We start from the raw sequence: 16,274 nt of genomic DNA, 5'->3' as shown, positions 1-16,274 counted from the left end.
GGCCTACTTGTGCCTTTTAATTATCCTTTTTTGACAGTTCATCTTGAGCCAAATATATTCATGTGTGCACCTGGTATATCTTTGAATAGAAATTAATGTTCCAAAATATGTACTTTTAATTTGTAAAATGCTTACTTATCTTACAGTATTACCATTTGTCATTAGTAGAAACAATCAAATGATGATTAATTAAAAATATTACAATAATAAGTGTAGAATTTTGAGAATGTGGAGTTGTCAATAGATGCAAACTCTTATAGACGCCAAATCACATCTCCCTAGTTAGAATACGAGCTTAATGCTTTGGTTAGACCTATTTATGTAACCGTCTATGTAACCCTAAATTGAAAAGCTATAAAGATATAACTTCATACCCCCTATAACTAAACTATCATCAGAATTAACCGCAACGCAATGCATTAGAGTTCCAAAATCTGCATGAGACATTAGTTAAATTGGTACTTACATGAGATGCTCGCGCATGAGTTGGACTTTGCGCATTTACTTCCAAAATGTTGTATTCTAACGTTTTATAATCATTTTACATGAATTTCTACCTAATTTTTCGTAAAGGCTTTTGATAGAGTAAAACCCCACTTTCTCCCTTTAAATTTTTTTAAACCCTAAAACCATTTTAAATTTCCCAAAATAAATTCAAGTAAGGGTGGATCATCTTACAAACTTATGATGAGTTGGACTAACTTTATAATCATTAGACCTCAAATAATCCTTCAATTGTGGTTGTAATAGGTGTAAACTTATGATGCTCATAAAATAAATACTTTGAAGGATCATTTTAAGCAAGTGCATTTATATCAATTGATAGTTTTTATGGACAAACAACATGATTACTTTGTGGTTGAAATCATAATTACTTTATCAATAGAAATCAATTTGAAATTTGTTTAATGTGACGTTGGTCCGTGGGTTTACCAACTAATTCTAGTTGATAAATTCTCAGATGAAAAAAAAAACTTTGTTTGTGGGTTATAAGAACATTGTTGATTATCGTTTGACATGGATCTTTAATGAAAGTTAGAACTTTGAACAACAAACTTCAAATCAGAAGCAAAATAATTGCACAAACAATCGAATCACCATATATAATACTACTGTAATCCCCGTATTTTAAAAATATTTTATAAATGAAAGTTTATTTTATTTATAATATTTATTTGTTATTTTCCGAAATTTAATTTCAAAAGTTTCAAATTATTAATCTAGGTCGAAAATTATTTGAACAAATTATTTTATGCACCTTTATTCTACAATTTATATCCAATCAAACAAGCCTAACCCATTTGTTTACTTAATTGACCCATTATTTTTATGAGGCTCAATCTTCCTTTTTACCCTACAATAATTCTCTCCTATAAATACCCCATGAATCTCCAAAAAATTTCCTACACAAAAAGGTTAGTCTTATTTTCATAATCCTCCTTTGTTTCATTTTCATAATCCTCCTTTGTTTCATTATTTTGCTTAATGTTAATTTAATTGTTTTGGGTTTTGATTTTAGTATAAAGATTATATTTTTAGTATCAAATTATATTTTGATGGTATAAAGATTATAAATTTTAGATTATATTTATGTTATAAATTTTCATATTTTATGAATTATAAACTTAGGGTTTCAATTTATTGAAAATCATGATTTTAGGGTTTTTATGAACAATTGATTTAGGGCTTTTATAGTAATGATGTTTTGAAATTTTGGTGATTATAACTACTGATTAGTTTAACTTAATTCCAGATTATTTTGAACACGTAGATTCGTGTTTTAATTTTTAGATTTTCGTTCGTTAATATTAATCCCGATCAGATTCTGAACTCATCCGATTTTGATGAAAAAGTAGTGTTTTCCAAATTCAGCCTCTAAATATGATTTTCGGGCAGTTTTTGATTTTAACGAAGTTTTTTTTATACTTAAAATATTATCCTTGAGTTTGATTAATAAAATTAATTATGTTTAAAGTTAATTAAGCATAAATATAATGTTTTTATTGAAGGTGTAAGTGTTGGAAATAGTTTCTAAGTACTACTTTTGATGTTTTATAAAGAGGGTTTAATCACCCATTAAAAAGGGGCGGAGATTATTAGGGGTTTTTATATAATTTTTAGATTTTTATTAGACTTTGAACTTGCTGTAATTTCATGTATAAGAGTGTATTTTAAGGTTTTTATGAAGAAAATTTAAAGAACTATATATAAGCCTTTAATTTTAACTAAAGGGAAGGTTTTAAAGTGTTGTTTGATTTGGATTTTGAAGGTTTTAAAGTAAGTTAGTATTGCTGTAAATTTGATTGATTGGGTATTGATTGAGATTTTATTATTTGGTTTAGGAGAGGAGTTTATTGAAGGTGATTTCTAGTTAGTAAAGTGGCATACCAATTCGTTTGCTCAAGGTACGTACAAGTTACGAAACCTTGCTTGTAGGTGCATGTTTAAGGACGGATCGAGAACTTAGTATCATGTATAGGGATGACTGGATTAAATTATTTGGTTATACATTGTGAATTTCATATGATGTGCACTATTTTATATTGCAAGTATTATTTGTGCTCTAATTATGCAAGGTGCGCTTAAAGGCAAAGTTATGCAATTGGTGTAAAGATTAATTTATTACTCATTCATGATTATGCAAACAGGATGAGTAAAGGAAGAATTCAAGTCTTATAAGACGAGGTTAAGGTTTTGGGGTGCCTTATGAACTCAAGGTGTTTATACACCGAGGTAGTAAAGGAATAATTAATAAATGTTGCTTGTCACTAATAAATCAAGAATTGAAATTGAAAAGTTGTTTTACTTGATTGAATTGATATTGGATTGATTGTATTGTTTGCATATGAGTCATCACCAAGTCTAAATCTGTAAATCACGTAAAGTGCAAGATGGATGAGCAATAAAACTCTGGATTGGTGCACTTCTGGAGTAATGACAATCAGGGGTTGGGATACACGGGGTATTAGCCGTGTACTTTTATCGAGACCGTCTGATCTACGAGTCTTCTATTTCAAATATTATTTTTTTAAAACTAGGAGTTAGGTGAGATCTCATACTAACTACGGTCACGGAGTCGCGCCCGTGGTCGTTGGATGTTTATTGATGTTTCCAAAAGAAGGCATGAGGTTTTTCTTTTATTGATGTTCCAAATGGAGCATGGGTTGGACAACCTTGTCTATTGCAAAATCCAATGAATAAAAATAATGATTTACCTATTATTAATTAATGGAGTTTTAGTAATATAAATAGTTGAGTCGTGTGTTGAGTCTATAATCTAATGATGCATGATGATTGATTATTAGTAACATGTTATGGATTTCTTATTTGTTTCACAGCATTGTATGTACTCAGCTTTGCTGATTGCGTGCTTTATGTGTCTTTATTTGGTCATGGCCTTCGCCTTTCAATGGCCCTGTGACGATCCAATTTTTACACTTGTAATATTGGGGAGCAGATTAACCACAGGTTCTTACATACGCAGCATTCGCATCAGGGTTGTGGGATTTTGAGTAGAGAGTTGGTTATTATTCGCAGTTTATTTCTTTTCATAAGTTTGAATTTATTTTAACTCTGGTTTTATTTATATACTACTTTTGTGGGGTTTTGAATAAGGGCCTTAATGGTTCCAAGTTGTATGATTTAATTTGGTTTTGAAACTTATTTATAACTGAGTTAGTTTTTTCGCTGCTAATTTCTGATATAGCCTTAACGTTTGAACACATGGCAGTAGCACACCAGTAATTCTCTTGGATTTTGTTCAGGTTATTCACAGGTTTAAAGAGAGAATTATTGGGATGTTACAACTACCTCCATTCCCGAAATAACGACCCATTTGGCCTAACTTTAGTCCAAAAAAGAATGACTCATTTGCATTAAAATCCCCACTAATTTGGAATAATATTTGTGCAAAATTAGATTTCCCATGTAAAATTTTGTTTCTCTATGTATTTTTATTACTTTCTCTCTCTACTTTTTTACAAACCCCATGTATATTTATTTTTCCAATATACTTTTACTTCTTTTTATTTAACTTTTTTAATACCCGCAAAATCAACCCAAATAGGTCGTTCTTTCGGGGATAGAGGGAGTTGAACATTTATTGACTAATCTACAAGTTTCTCATTCTTTTCCATTATGCAGAGAAATTATTACGACATAATATTATAAAAACCGATATCAAATACTCCAATCTCCCATTTAAATAGTCACTCATAATTCACACCTTTTATACGAGTCATACTAATATAATTTAGGCATGCACCAAGAGGATATTTTCTATCATAGTTCCTCAAATTTAGTTTTATACATTAATTGTACAAATTTTTGTATGTGGCTTGCCACATGGTGCGACAAGGATTACTTGTAGGGTGTTACTGGTTTTGTTAGGGGTTACTTGTAGGTGTTACTTGTATTCCGGGGTTACTTGTATGAGTGTTACTAGTTTTAGTCGGGGTTACTTATAGGGTGTTACTGGTTTTGTCAGGGGTTATTTGTAGGTGTTACTTGTATTCTGGAGTTACTTGTATGGATGTTACTGGTTTCGGTCGGGGTTACCTGTAGGGTGTTACTGGTTTTGTCAGGTTTTATTTGTATTCCAGGGTTACTTGTATGGCTGTTATTAGTTTTAATCAGGGTTTACTTGTAGGGTGTTACTGGTTTGGTATGGGATTTTGGTCTGGAGTTACTCAGAATACAAGTAACACATACAAGTAACCCTATAATACAAGTAACCCATACAAATAACACCAGAATACACGTAACCCTAACATACAAGTAATCGTGCCGCACCATGTGAAAAACCTCTGCATTAAGTGACTTTGACCATAAATTGGATAAACTTTGTATCATAGTGGATATAATAACTAAAGAAAACCACCATCATCATCAACCATCTTTCCACGAAATCAACGGTCATGATTAAACAAAGAAAAAGAAAGACTTCACAAATCCCAACAACCCAAAAAAAAAAAAAAAAACATGGTGCTATAATTTATTTATTTATTTTTTTAAAAGCAGAAAAACCATTTTAGTCAGACAAGTTGGTGGTATGCATGCAGACAAATATTCAACCCACCAAAATAAAAATACTATAAATTATAAAATAAAATAAAATAAATTAAATTAAATCCAACAATTTTGAGAATTTTGGGTAAGCATTTTCTCACAACTTTATGCTTCCACTTTTTTCCTTAAAATTCCAGAAGATTTGATTTCTTCATCATATTTAACCAATTGGGGCATTACATACATTCTAAACAAGCTCTGAATTTTCTTATCATCTTTTAAAGCATATATTAATTATAAAATAAAGTTTTTTTATATCAAAAGTTTGTTCTTTTTAGTACCTAACCCAACTTATTGACTTATTTAAGGTAGTCTTCCTGTTAATTGGTCAATTTTGGTTGGGGGGTTTTGTGTCTTGTTTTTGTGATTTTTGGCCAAAATCTGTTGACAATATTAATTCTGAAGCTTATCTGTTTTCTGGGTTTACTATTGTTTGCAGATTATTCCTGTTTTCTGGGATCTTTACTCCCAGGTATTATAATTTTTTTTTTTGGGTTTTCAATTTCATGAAATATTTGATTGTTTTTATTTCCTTTATAGTTTCAATTGTTATATATTTGGTGGGATTTGATTTATTTTCTTTTTTGTTTATGTTCTTAATCTTATTTTATGTGCATGCTTACATTTTATATTTGAAAAAGACTGTATGAAAAGCTCTGTTAGTAGATCTGCTTGTGCCAATCCCCAGATATATTCTTCTATTTCCTGATTATGTTTTGTATTAATGTTGACTGTTGTTGTTGAATTATTGCATGCTACTTAATTTCATGACCTTCAAGTATATATGAGCATATTGTAGATTTCTTTTGGGTTTGATAGCAATTTTTTAGTTGGGTTATTGAGAATTTAGATTTTGGATTTCGGAATTATTTTTGCAAGTTTATGTCATGTGCTTAAAAGGTTAATTCTCAGAAATTGTATTGATTGTTGGTGTGTAGCCTATTTGTTGTATGTTCATTAGATCATACCATTTTAAATTGGATTTGTTTGAGTTAGAGAGACCTTTCTAGTTTAGTTTTGGTACCGTTTAAAGGAACTTGGATTTTGCATAACGAATCCTAGTGTTCTGGTCCTAGACTTGAAGATCCGTAATATGAAGAGTATGAGTTACATATAGAGCTAGTTAATCAAATTGATTACCAACTATAGAAGTTGCAACCAACTGAGAACGTCCATGGTACAACAGTATGTACCATGCTCGCTCATTTATTTTTTAATTTTTTTTTGGCTCAATGGTTCATTTGGGGGAGTTCATGTGGAGCTCCCCAAAATAAGAACGAGTAAAAAATTAGTCTTGGTTGTACCATGTGACTAGTTGTACAAATGAAATCATTTATATGGGTTGGATTCCAAGAACGTCCAATTAAAAGTATAGTATTTGGAGATGTTCTGTGTAGTTGCTTGCTGTTCTTGAATTGTTCGAACAGTGACAGATTATATGGTCACTCCTTGCGTTGTGATTTTATATCTAGTAATGTGCTTGAACTTGGTGATGGTGATGTATTGATGTTGCAACTGCTTACATCCTTAGTTTGAGTTCAATAATTAACATATCTCTCTTGAGGAGAGACCAAGTCTGGACTAGATTCTACTTATTTTTGTGTTATTTAATTGCTTCAAGTTGCTTATTGCCAAATAAATTAATCAAGTGCCACGAAAAAACCCCTTATGTGTTTCTCTTTTCCTTGTTTTTTTTGAATTCTTTTGTTTAGATAATATAGCTTGAGAGCAACATGATTATTGCAACAACATTTGGTCAACTTGATAACGGCATTTGGCATCCACAAAACTAGTCATATATACGGGAAGATTTGGATTTGTTTGACATTTAGACTCCTGGATTTGGGATAATAGTTAAGAGCCTTGATCATATCTTTAGTCTGGTCAGCAAATATGTCTACAGCATATAGAACTCCGAGGCTTTATGCACTACAAGGAGGGAGTAATAGCTCTGGTTTGTCTACTCAGTTATATGGTTCTGAAAAGCACAAGGTCAAGTACATGACAGAAACTTTCAACAGTCCTAGTTATGATGCACAGTTCTTCAATAATTCTCCCTCGGAAGAGCTGATTCACCCACCAAGTTCTACTCCAAACCAATTTGAGTCCTCATACCAAACAAATTACGACCTGGATTACTTCATCAGTCAAAGTCCAGAAGCAGTTGAATATGATGAGGGTATGATGAAGTTGAAGCTTCAAGAATTGGAGCATGCTCTCCTTGACGATGATGAAGACGGAGTAGATGAGGTTGTTGTTGGGCCTGAGCACAGCATGGAGATAGATGAAGTTTGGGCTGGGTCATTGAGGAATATGATGGCTCATGACTCCCCAAAGGAATCTACTTCCTCGGAATCTTCCAACTTGAGTAGCGTTGGCAGCAAGGATGAAGCACTACCTTCTTCTCGTAATACTAAACAGTTACTCTTTGATTGTGCTGCTATCATTTCAGAGGGAAATTTTGCGCAAGCTGAATCAATGATCAACGAGCTTAGACAGATGGTTTCGATCCAAGGGGAACCATCACAGAGGATTGCAGCCTACATGGTAGAAGGCCTTGCTGCTCGATTGGCTTCATCTGGGAAAGTTCTTTATAAAGCTCTGAGATGCAAAGAGCCACCTTCTTTTGAAAAGCTTGCAGCAATGCAAGTACTCTTTGAGGTATGTCCGTGTTTCAAGTTTGGATTTATGGCAGCAAACGAGGCAATTTTGGAGGCAATTAAGTATGAGAAGAAGGTACATATTATTGATTTTGATATCAACCAAGGAAATCAATACATAAATCTTATACGATCTCTTGCTAAGCAACGTGGAAAGTCGATTAAGTTGAGATTAACTGGGGTTGATGATCCGGAATCTGTTCAGCGCCCAATTGGTGGCCTAAAGAATATTGGGCAAAGGCTTGAGGTGCTAGCTGAGCTTGAAGGGCTGCCCTTTGAGTTTAAGGCACTACCAACGAGAACACCGCTTGTTACCCCGGAAATGTTAGATTGCAGACCTGGGGAAGCACTAGTGGTAAATTTCGCTTTCCTGCTCCACCACATGCCTGATGAAAGTGTCTCAACAATCAATCTCCGAGACCAACTTCTTCGAATGGTCAGAAGCTTAAACCCAAATCTAGTAACCATTGTGGAACAAGATGTGAACACAAACACCACCCCGTTCCTCTCTAGATTTTCCGAGGCTTACAGCTATTACTCTGCTGTTTTTGAGTCTCTCGATGCCACTCTTCCGAGAGAAAGCCAGGAAAGAATCAATGTCGAGAAGCAATGTTTGGCACGCGATATTGTGAACATTATAGCCTGTGAAGGGGAAGAAAGGATTGAGCGTTATGAGGTTGCTGGAAAATGGAGGGCAAGGATGCAAATGGCAGGTTTCAGATCATGCGCTTTAAGGCAAAATGCAAGTGATATGATTCGAGAGCTCATCGTGTCACAGTATTGCAACCGGTACAAGTTGAATGAGGTAATGGATGCGCTTCATTTTGGATGGGAAGACAAAAACTTAGTCGTTGCATCAGCTTGGTATTGATTAAAATCGAGTGATTAGTGACTCTTTCTAGCTTGAGTTTTTACTTCTAACAGACTTGAGGGTGCTGTGTAATTTATATAATTAGCAACAAGTGTTTGTATATTATGTTGTGCTCTTTATTTTTTTGCTGAACTGCATATTGTGGTCTTCCCTGAGGCGATGTCCGATGCCTTTTTTCTAGCAGTTCATCATGAACATAAACTGTTATTAGGTTATCCAATTTGCTGACTACACACTTTTATGTATCATACTGTATTTTTCTTCACTTCATTCCCAAGTTTCTTAATTATTACTCTTCTTTTATGTATCATCTGATATTCTTTTTGTATACTTCGTATGATTTTGCATAGAAACTTCTTCAATCTTCATAAATGCAATGACACGCTATAGTATTGAACTGGAATATACAATTTACAATACTCATAATATATACTCCTTCCGTGTTCTTTTGTTTATAATTGACGCATGAACAATATCGGTGTTTTATACATAAGATTAAACATGATCATTAGATACTTGGTAGATAAAGTATATCTTAATTTATAGTATTATCTAACTATCAAATTGGGGTACTTAAAATTACTAGAACCTATTATATAGTCAACTATATATGGCTACCTCTTTTTCGTGTCTTGTAATTATAGAACAAATCTTATCTAATTTGATAATTTCCAAGGTATGAAAACAAACAATAGGAAGAGAATTGTTATACGTCGTTCTCAAATCTCATTGCTGAAAAAGAAAAACTCAGTCAAATTTGCCAACTACTAGTCTACTACCTATATATTATCTAATCTCCAAGGTTATAATAAGACCTTTTTCATGTTATTGATTATATATATATATATATATATATATATATATATATATATATATATAAAAATCTTTTTTTGCATGCACTGGACACTGGGTGCATAATTGCATATATTGCTTTTTTTTTTTTTTTTAAATAAAATTGTTCATAAATAAAAGACGACATTTACAAAAAAATTAGATCTACCAAATACATAATAATTAAATAAAATAAAATCATTCCGTAAGCAAAGCTAAATCGTACATTCTTTATACCCTATTTCATATCGCTGTGATTTACTACAATAACTAGGTTTTGTTTGGTTGGATCATTTGAAATGGGTTGGAGTGGAGTTAGAATCTATACAATCTTTTTTTTTTTTTTTTTTTTTTTTTTTTTTTTGTTTGGTTGATTTTTTTTTTTTTAGTAATGGAATCTCATACTCAATGGGTTCTAACTCTACCCCTAACCTATACCTATGGAATTCCAGACACACCTCTCCTCCGAAGATTCACAACTCATCCATTAATGAAGAGTATAATTCATTCTAACATTAAATCAAACAACTTAGAATAATATGGGATTTAAAGTCCATACCTCTCTAGTATGAGATTGTATACCAATTCATTCCAATACAATGAACCAAACACCCCCTAGATAATTTCCGGGAGAAAGGGGGTTTGGAAATCATAGTAAAGGTCAAAGGGAGGTGAGGTAATTGTAGGGGTAAAGGAAATGATAAGAGTGATCAATCAAACAACTTCAAACTTGGAGGTGGTCACGATGAGCATGACCCTGTTTTTTTGGGGGCTTAAGGCAAAGTTGAGTTCTGTTCGGTCTTATTTAAAACTAGTTTTGGCAACGTGCAATGCACGGATTTATAAAGTAAGATTTATCTATAATAATAGTCAATTGAAATAAAATGACTTGTGTAACAGTATTTTTTTTAAAATTTTGAATTTATTACTGTCTATCCTTTATATTTTTTTTGTGTTACATATATATAAAAGAAAATTTTATTAAAGAATTTTAAGTTTTTAATAGAATTAAAAAATAGCATTTTAGAGGGAAAATTTTACACAAAATAATGTCAAGTGTTCCTCGGTGATTACTTTAGTATATAGTAAGTATACATAGATTATTTTGTTGTTTTGCAGGGCCTAAATATGTATCTTTGATCTAACTTGTAAAAGCCCGAAAAACCTACATGCCCGGTCCAATCCATAGGTTTTGAGCATGCATATATATTCACCACGCACCTTGACCCAATCAAACCCTCTTATTTAGGCCTTTTTGGTCCGCAAATTTTAAGATGCACCATGGTGCACCTAGAAGCCTATACTTTTGAACATTTAGTAAAAAATATGAACAATGCAAATTTTAAACATGTAGTAAAAACATCTGAACTTCGCAAATTTTGAATATTTAGTAAAAATCTGAACAATTGCAATGCATCATGCCTATACTTTTGAACATTTAGTAAAAAAAATCTGAACAATCGCGAATTTTGAACATTTAGTAAAAAAAATCTGAACAATTGCAATGCACCACGCCTATACTTTTGAACATTTTGGTAAAAAAATTTGACCAATAACAAATTTTGAACATCGAGTAAAAAATCTGAACAATTGCAAATTTTGAATTATTACGTGTCAGACAAATTAAATTTTGAAAGAAGTTTGTCTAACTCGTAATAATTAAATAGTTTTGTAAAATAAACTGAACATTTTCTGTAAAAAAAATGAACATTTCCTTATAAAATATGAACATAAAAATTGCACGTTAATGTTCAATATTTGTGACGTGTTCATATTTTTTTTACTAAATGTTCATTTTTTTACTAAATGTTCAAAAGTATAGACGTGGTGCCTCTATGGTGCACATAATACTAATTCGGCTCAGCTCAAACACGGCTCGAATAAGTAGTCCTTTTTTTTCTTTCCTTCAGCTCTCTCGGACATGGCCTAACTAAGTGAGCGTTTTTTTTTTTCTTTTTTTTTTTTACTTTGTGGTTCTAGCCTCTAGCCATCCAGCTTGGTCCACGATCACCACTTATATTCTAAGGAAGTCAAGGTATTTGTTCAATTTTTTTGAAATTCCAAATTAAACGCTCCCTTAATATAGGTAAAACATACGAAGTAATATAATTTACATAATAGTTTCACAAAGTTTTATATGCGGCTGGCCGCACCGTGCGGCCAGTCACAATATTTTTATTTTTTTTTAAAAAAAAATCTTCTTCTCTCTCCTCTTTTCTCTAATTTGCCCACCCAAACCCACCCCCTACATCCTTTTTTCACGAGCTCTTCCTCTTTTTATCTTCTCTCTCCTCTTTCTCTTTCCTCTTGTCATCTTCTCTCTCCTCTTTCCCTCTCCTCGCTCTTTTCATCTTCTCCAATTAGGCAAGTAGCCCACCCAAACAAAGCTATTTGGTGCAGCAGTAGTAGCGGTGGAGGAAGCTCCTCGTACTCCGTCGCCATAAAATAAGCTAGAGGTTTTCAAGGTCAAATTAATCCATGAAAACTTTAAATCTAGAGTTTTCATGGTCAAATTTGGCCTTTTCAACCATATTCGAAGTGAAATTTGAAGTCACTATTAATTTTAAGGTATTTGTTCATTTAATTAATTTTTTTTAACGGTTGGATCTAGATTTTGGGTGTGGTTTGGGTGTTGTCGTGGTGTGGGTCTGGTTAGATGAGGTTTAGGTGTGGTTTGGTTGTGGGTTCGATGAATTTTGGTGGTGGCGTGGTTGTTGGTGGTGTGGGGCAGTGGGTACGGCAGTTGGTGGTGGCATGGTTGTTGGCGGCGTGAATATGGAAGTGAATGTGCAGCAAGTGGTGTAGGTTGGTGATGTATCTGTTTTATATAGTATTTTACCCCCGTCCCTTGGATAATTAGTAGTGTTTTTGGCTCTTTAGAGCCACTTTTATTACTAATTGGTGTTTTCTAGTGTTTGGTTGACTTTTGCAGGGATTTGCACTTTTGGAGCATTTTCTCGAGATATTATAGAGCAAATACGATCACTGGAGAAGCACGACCAGTTTTTATAGCTCAGGGTCGGTTAGAGCCATCGAACCGGTGATTAAGGGCTCGGTATGTGTGATACCGGGGCATTTGGACCGAGTATTCAAGACTCGAAGAGGAAACCCAGATTGGCCCGAAGAATTGGAGCCCAATCGTAGTCCAGATAGTGGTCTAAGAGAGCCGCCCGGCCAAAAAGGCTGGCGCCCGGAGGCGCGCTCGACCGGGCGAGAGAAGCAAAGGTCGGCGCCCGATGACGCGCCCGGCCGGGCGCGAGAAGCGTACTGATGAGCAAAAAGGCGCGCCCGATCGGGCGGGGCGCGTGTTATTGTTAGGAGACGATTAGCGTCGTTTAAGTTTGTTTTAGTTTAGGATTATTAAGGAGTATAAATACTTCTCCATAAAACGAGTTTAGTACTCTTCCTTACCTTCTTTTACTCTTTCTTAATTTTTTCTTAGATTTTCTCTCACTACTTAGCTTTTAGATTAGTTTCTCTCTCTGATACTTTGTTCTCAACTTTATTCTTAATTCCAGATTTCTTTGGTAACGATTTCTCTTTTCTTAATCTTAGTTATTTATTTTATTTCTTTGATCATGTATTGTTTTATTTCTTTGATTAGTTTAGATTTATTTATGTGTGAGTAGTTTTATTTCTAGGGTTTGTGGGGATCCATAAATAATATGAAGGGGTAATTTATTGTTGTTAATTATCAATACTAGATTAATTTCCTATTGATTGATTTAATGCTCTGTGACTAGATTTGCGCAGATCTTTTATGCATGAGTTTAACAATATTGATTCGAGATTCGACAGATGAGAATTGATGTTTAGGTCTAGTTTCAATAGGCAGGTTAATTTATAAATGGTTAAGTCGAGATTCGAGAGATGAGATTTAATACCGGTAAATTAATTGTGTGATTGTAATACATAGCGAAAGCCCTATATGATCTGATTAATGTATGCATTGATGATTGATTATTATGTTTTACCCTGGAATATTATTTATTGGTGAACCTATGCCCTAGATCCTTTTATATATTGTTTTCTTTATTCTTAATCTTTGTAGTTTAGTTTCCTTCGATCATTATATTTTGATTGCTTCATAATCTGGATTATATTAATTAATTAGAAATAGAAAGACTCGTTTCTCTGTGGATTCGACCCTACTTCCCTATCAACATTAGTTAGAGGATTTAGGAATTACTTTTGATTAGGTGATACGACTATAGCGTGTCAAAATTTGGCGCCGTTTCCGGGGAAACGGTTTTATTATTATTTCAGTTTATTTTTGTAGTCTAGGTTATTTTCTTTTTGTCTCAGAGAACGTTAGTTCTTTGAGGCAAATCTCATATTTGCTTTTAGTTTTTTTTGTTTATGCCCAGGTGTTCCAGATCAGGGTACATCCCATTCGATCCTGAGATCGAACGATCCTTTCATAGACAGAAGAATTTCTACAAGCAGATTCTGGCAGACTCTGGTGATAATAATAATCTGAGATCCTCCAACTAGTTCTAGCGATTCAGAGGTATCATCAGATCCGGAATCAGAGATGACGGCTCCAAAGAATCTTAGTGATTACTCACAACCAAAGCTTATAGATTTTCCACATCTCACTCCCACTCCGGCTCTTGATGGGGTACAATTTGAGATTAAACCTCAATTTATAACGATGATAGAGAGGAAGCAATTTAGTGGAGCCAAGGGTGAAGACCCAAATCTTCACATTGCTGTAGGGAATAATTTCAAGCGTTAATCCCCTAGCTTGAACCCACTGTGATCATACACTAAAGTACGGCGGCGTCAAAAAGGGAAGAAGATAGAGCAAAAGAGTCGCCAACAAGTTTTTTAGGAACTTGTAAACCGTTCACAGGTTTTCAGCCACTCAGTGCGATTGTTCTAGTTTTTTGCAATATGTTTTGGGTTCCTTGGTACGCCAGTTAGCCCCTCTAAGCAATTTGACACGATTTTTAGTAATCGGCTTGATTGCACAAAGTGATTGACCTGATGAAAGATCGCCTCACTTAGCTTAAAGCGCCTAAGCATTAGCTAATTAACAAAAGGCACCGACATAGTGGTTCATTCGCAAAAGGCAACGACGTACAGGTTCAAAAACAACAAGAGCACCGACGTACAGGCATAGCGGAAGCAAAGTTCAAGCGAACTTTTAAAGATCGACAAATTCCTTGGAAATTTATCGCAACAAATGAGGATAGCTTCAAGCGAGGATATCTTCGATAACATTCCCTAGATTGTGGAGAGTTGTCACAAACAACTGAAGGTGATTTCAAGCAAAGTTGTCTTCGATCTGTTCCCTTAGACGTGAAAGATGGTCACAAAGCGGGAGAGGATTGTTTCAAGCGAAGCAATCTTCGATGGTATTCCCTTGGACGTGGAATATTATCAAAGCAGAAGAGGATCGTTTCAAGCGAAGAAATCTTCAATATCGAAAGCAGTTACAAGCGTAGCGGTTTTCAAGCGGGATGACATTCTCTTGGCAGGAGGTCATCAAAACAAGGATACAACAGCAAATCGGTTACTTTCAAAGACGTGTGCTCGATGGTGCAAGATACGCGTTTCTTAACTCTCTTATATGTTTAACTAACGCTAGTTTGCAGGTATCAGCGTTACAAGAATGATTTAGGATCGCAGAACGTTCTGAATCATTCTCCGTCCCTATCGCTACTTTGACTTTCGTTTTCGAAACTTGCGTTTCTCCAAACTCTGTCAAAGTGGGGGCTTCTGTAGACACCCATTTGTGTCTCCCCAAAACCAAACCTGGTGATGAGTATCTTTCACGTCGAATCATAATCGAATGAAGTGAAAGTGTGGAAAGTTTAGTGTTGCGGATAGTTTTAATTTCTTTTCTCTTCTCTCTGTTTTTGAAAACTTGTTTTAAGAAAACAGCCAATCCAGTTTGGTTGGTACATGATATTGGTCCAATAATAGTGTAGTTGGATAGGGCTTGACAAGAGCTTTCCAACGATACATTATAAGCCCAATTCCGATGAATAATGAGGAAGTTATGGCCAATTTACTGAACTGGGCTTGGTTTGAGCCTTATATGCGGCCCAATGATCTAGAGGAGGGCCTAATATGGATTTATCATTCCTAATGCAATTAGGAATGGTTTTAGTCTTCTAGATTCTTCTAGAAAGTTCTTTTCATTCCTAATTCAATTAGCATTGATAAATTGACTTTTGTTGACTTTTTAGAGTTTTAATTAGAATCAAAGAACATTTTTTAAGGGAAATACGATTTTATCCTCCTGTACGGCAATTTCTATCTGATTTTAAGAAAACGCGTGAATTTCCAAAGTCAGCGCCAAACGCCAGCTGTAGCGCCTGACGCTACGCTTGGCGCCAAGGTCAGCGTTTGGCGATAATTCCTGTTTTACGCGTCAGAACTCTGTTTTTGATATTTTATCTTTTTGGCTGATTTTCTTTATAAATAACGTCGTAAAAACTCCGTTTTCATTCATCTACAATAATCTAGAATCACCTACAATCTACCATCTACCAATTCTTTCTCTCTCTCTTTTCTAAACTAGCCTTTTCTCAAATATAAAAATTCCGCATTCTTTAGATTTAGAAACACCTAGCCATATTCAAAGTTGCCTTCACCCTAGACGTGAAAATTTTAATTTATGAGGGTTTGGTCCCAAATATCTATTTCAATTATTATTTAATTTAATTGTTTGTTTATTATTTTCCTTGAAGTTACTAACGTGTGTATTTTGTTATTAGAAAGAGGTACGAGGCATCAAAGTAAGTATCTTAATGGTTTTTATTGATGTTATGATATATAATTCATGCTTAGGTTGTTATTATGATTCCTAGTATCATGTCTAGGGTAAATTTAAT

General features: G+C 34.0%; 1 protein-coding gene across 1 annotated transcript; it reads left to right on the top strand.

The window, feature by feature from the left end:
- Positions 1-6,390: 6,390 nt before the first annotated feature.
- LOC110725435 (scarecrow-like protein 1) lies at positions 6,391-8,905 on the top strand. Its single transcript, XM_021904915.1, has 2 exons — positions 6,391-6,567; positions 6,922-8,905. Exons 1-2 carry the CDS (start codon positions 6,391-6,393, stop codon positions 8,596-8,598), a joined length of 1,854 nt encoding a protein of 617 aa, XP_021760607.1. The 3' UTR covers positions 8,599-8,905.
- The last annotated feature ends 7,369 nt before the right edge of the window (positions 8,906-16,274 follow it).

Source organism: Chenopodium quinoa, unplaced genomic scaffold (assembly GCF_001683475.1).
Source record: "Chenopodium quinoa cultivar QQ74 unplaced genomic scaffold, ASM168347v1, whole genome shotgun sequence".
NCBI lineage: Eukaryota > Viridiplantae > Streptophyta > Magnoliopsida > Caryophyllales > Amaranthaceae > Chenopodium > Chenopodium quinoa.
The sequence above is the reverse complement of the archived record's forward strand: the minus strand, read 5'-3'. Positions and strand labels throughout refer to the sequence as shown.

Bases quoted from the DNA above. Each gene is read 5' to 3' on its own strand.
- LOC110725435 (XM_021904915.1), top strand. From the start codon at position 6,391: ATGAAATCATTTATATGGGTTGGATTCCAAGAACGTCCAATTAAAAGT. The intron at 6,568-6,921 runs GTATTGATGTTG...TTGGGATAATAG, and splicing joins TTGAACTTGGTGATGGTGAT to TTAAGAGCCTTGATCATATC.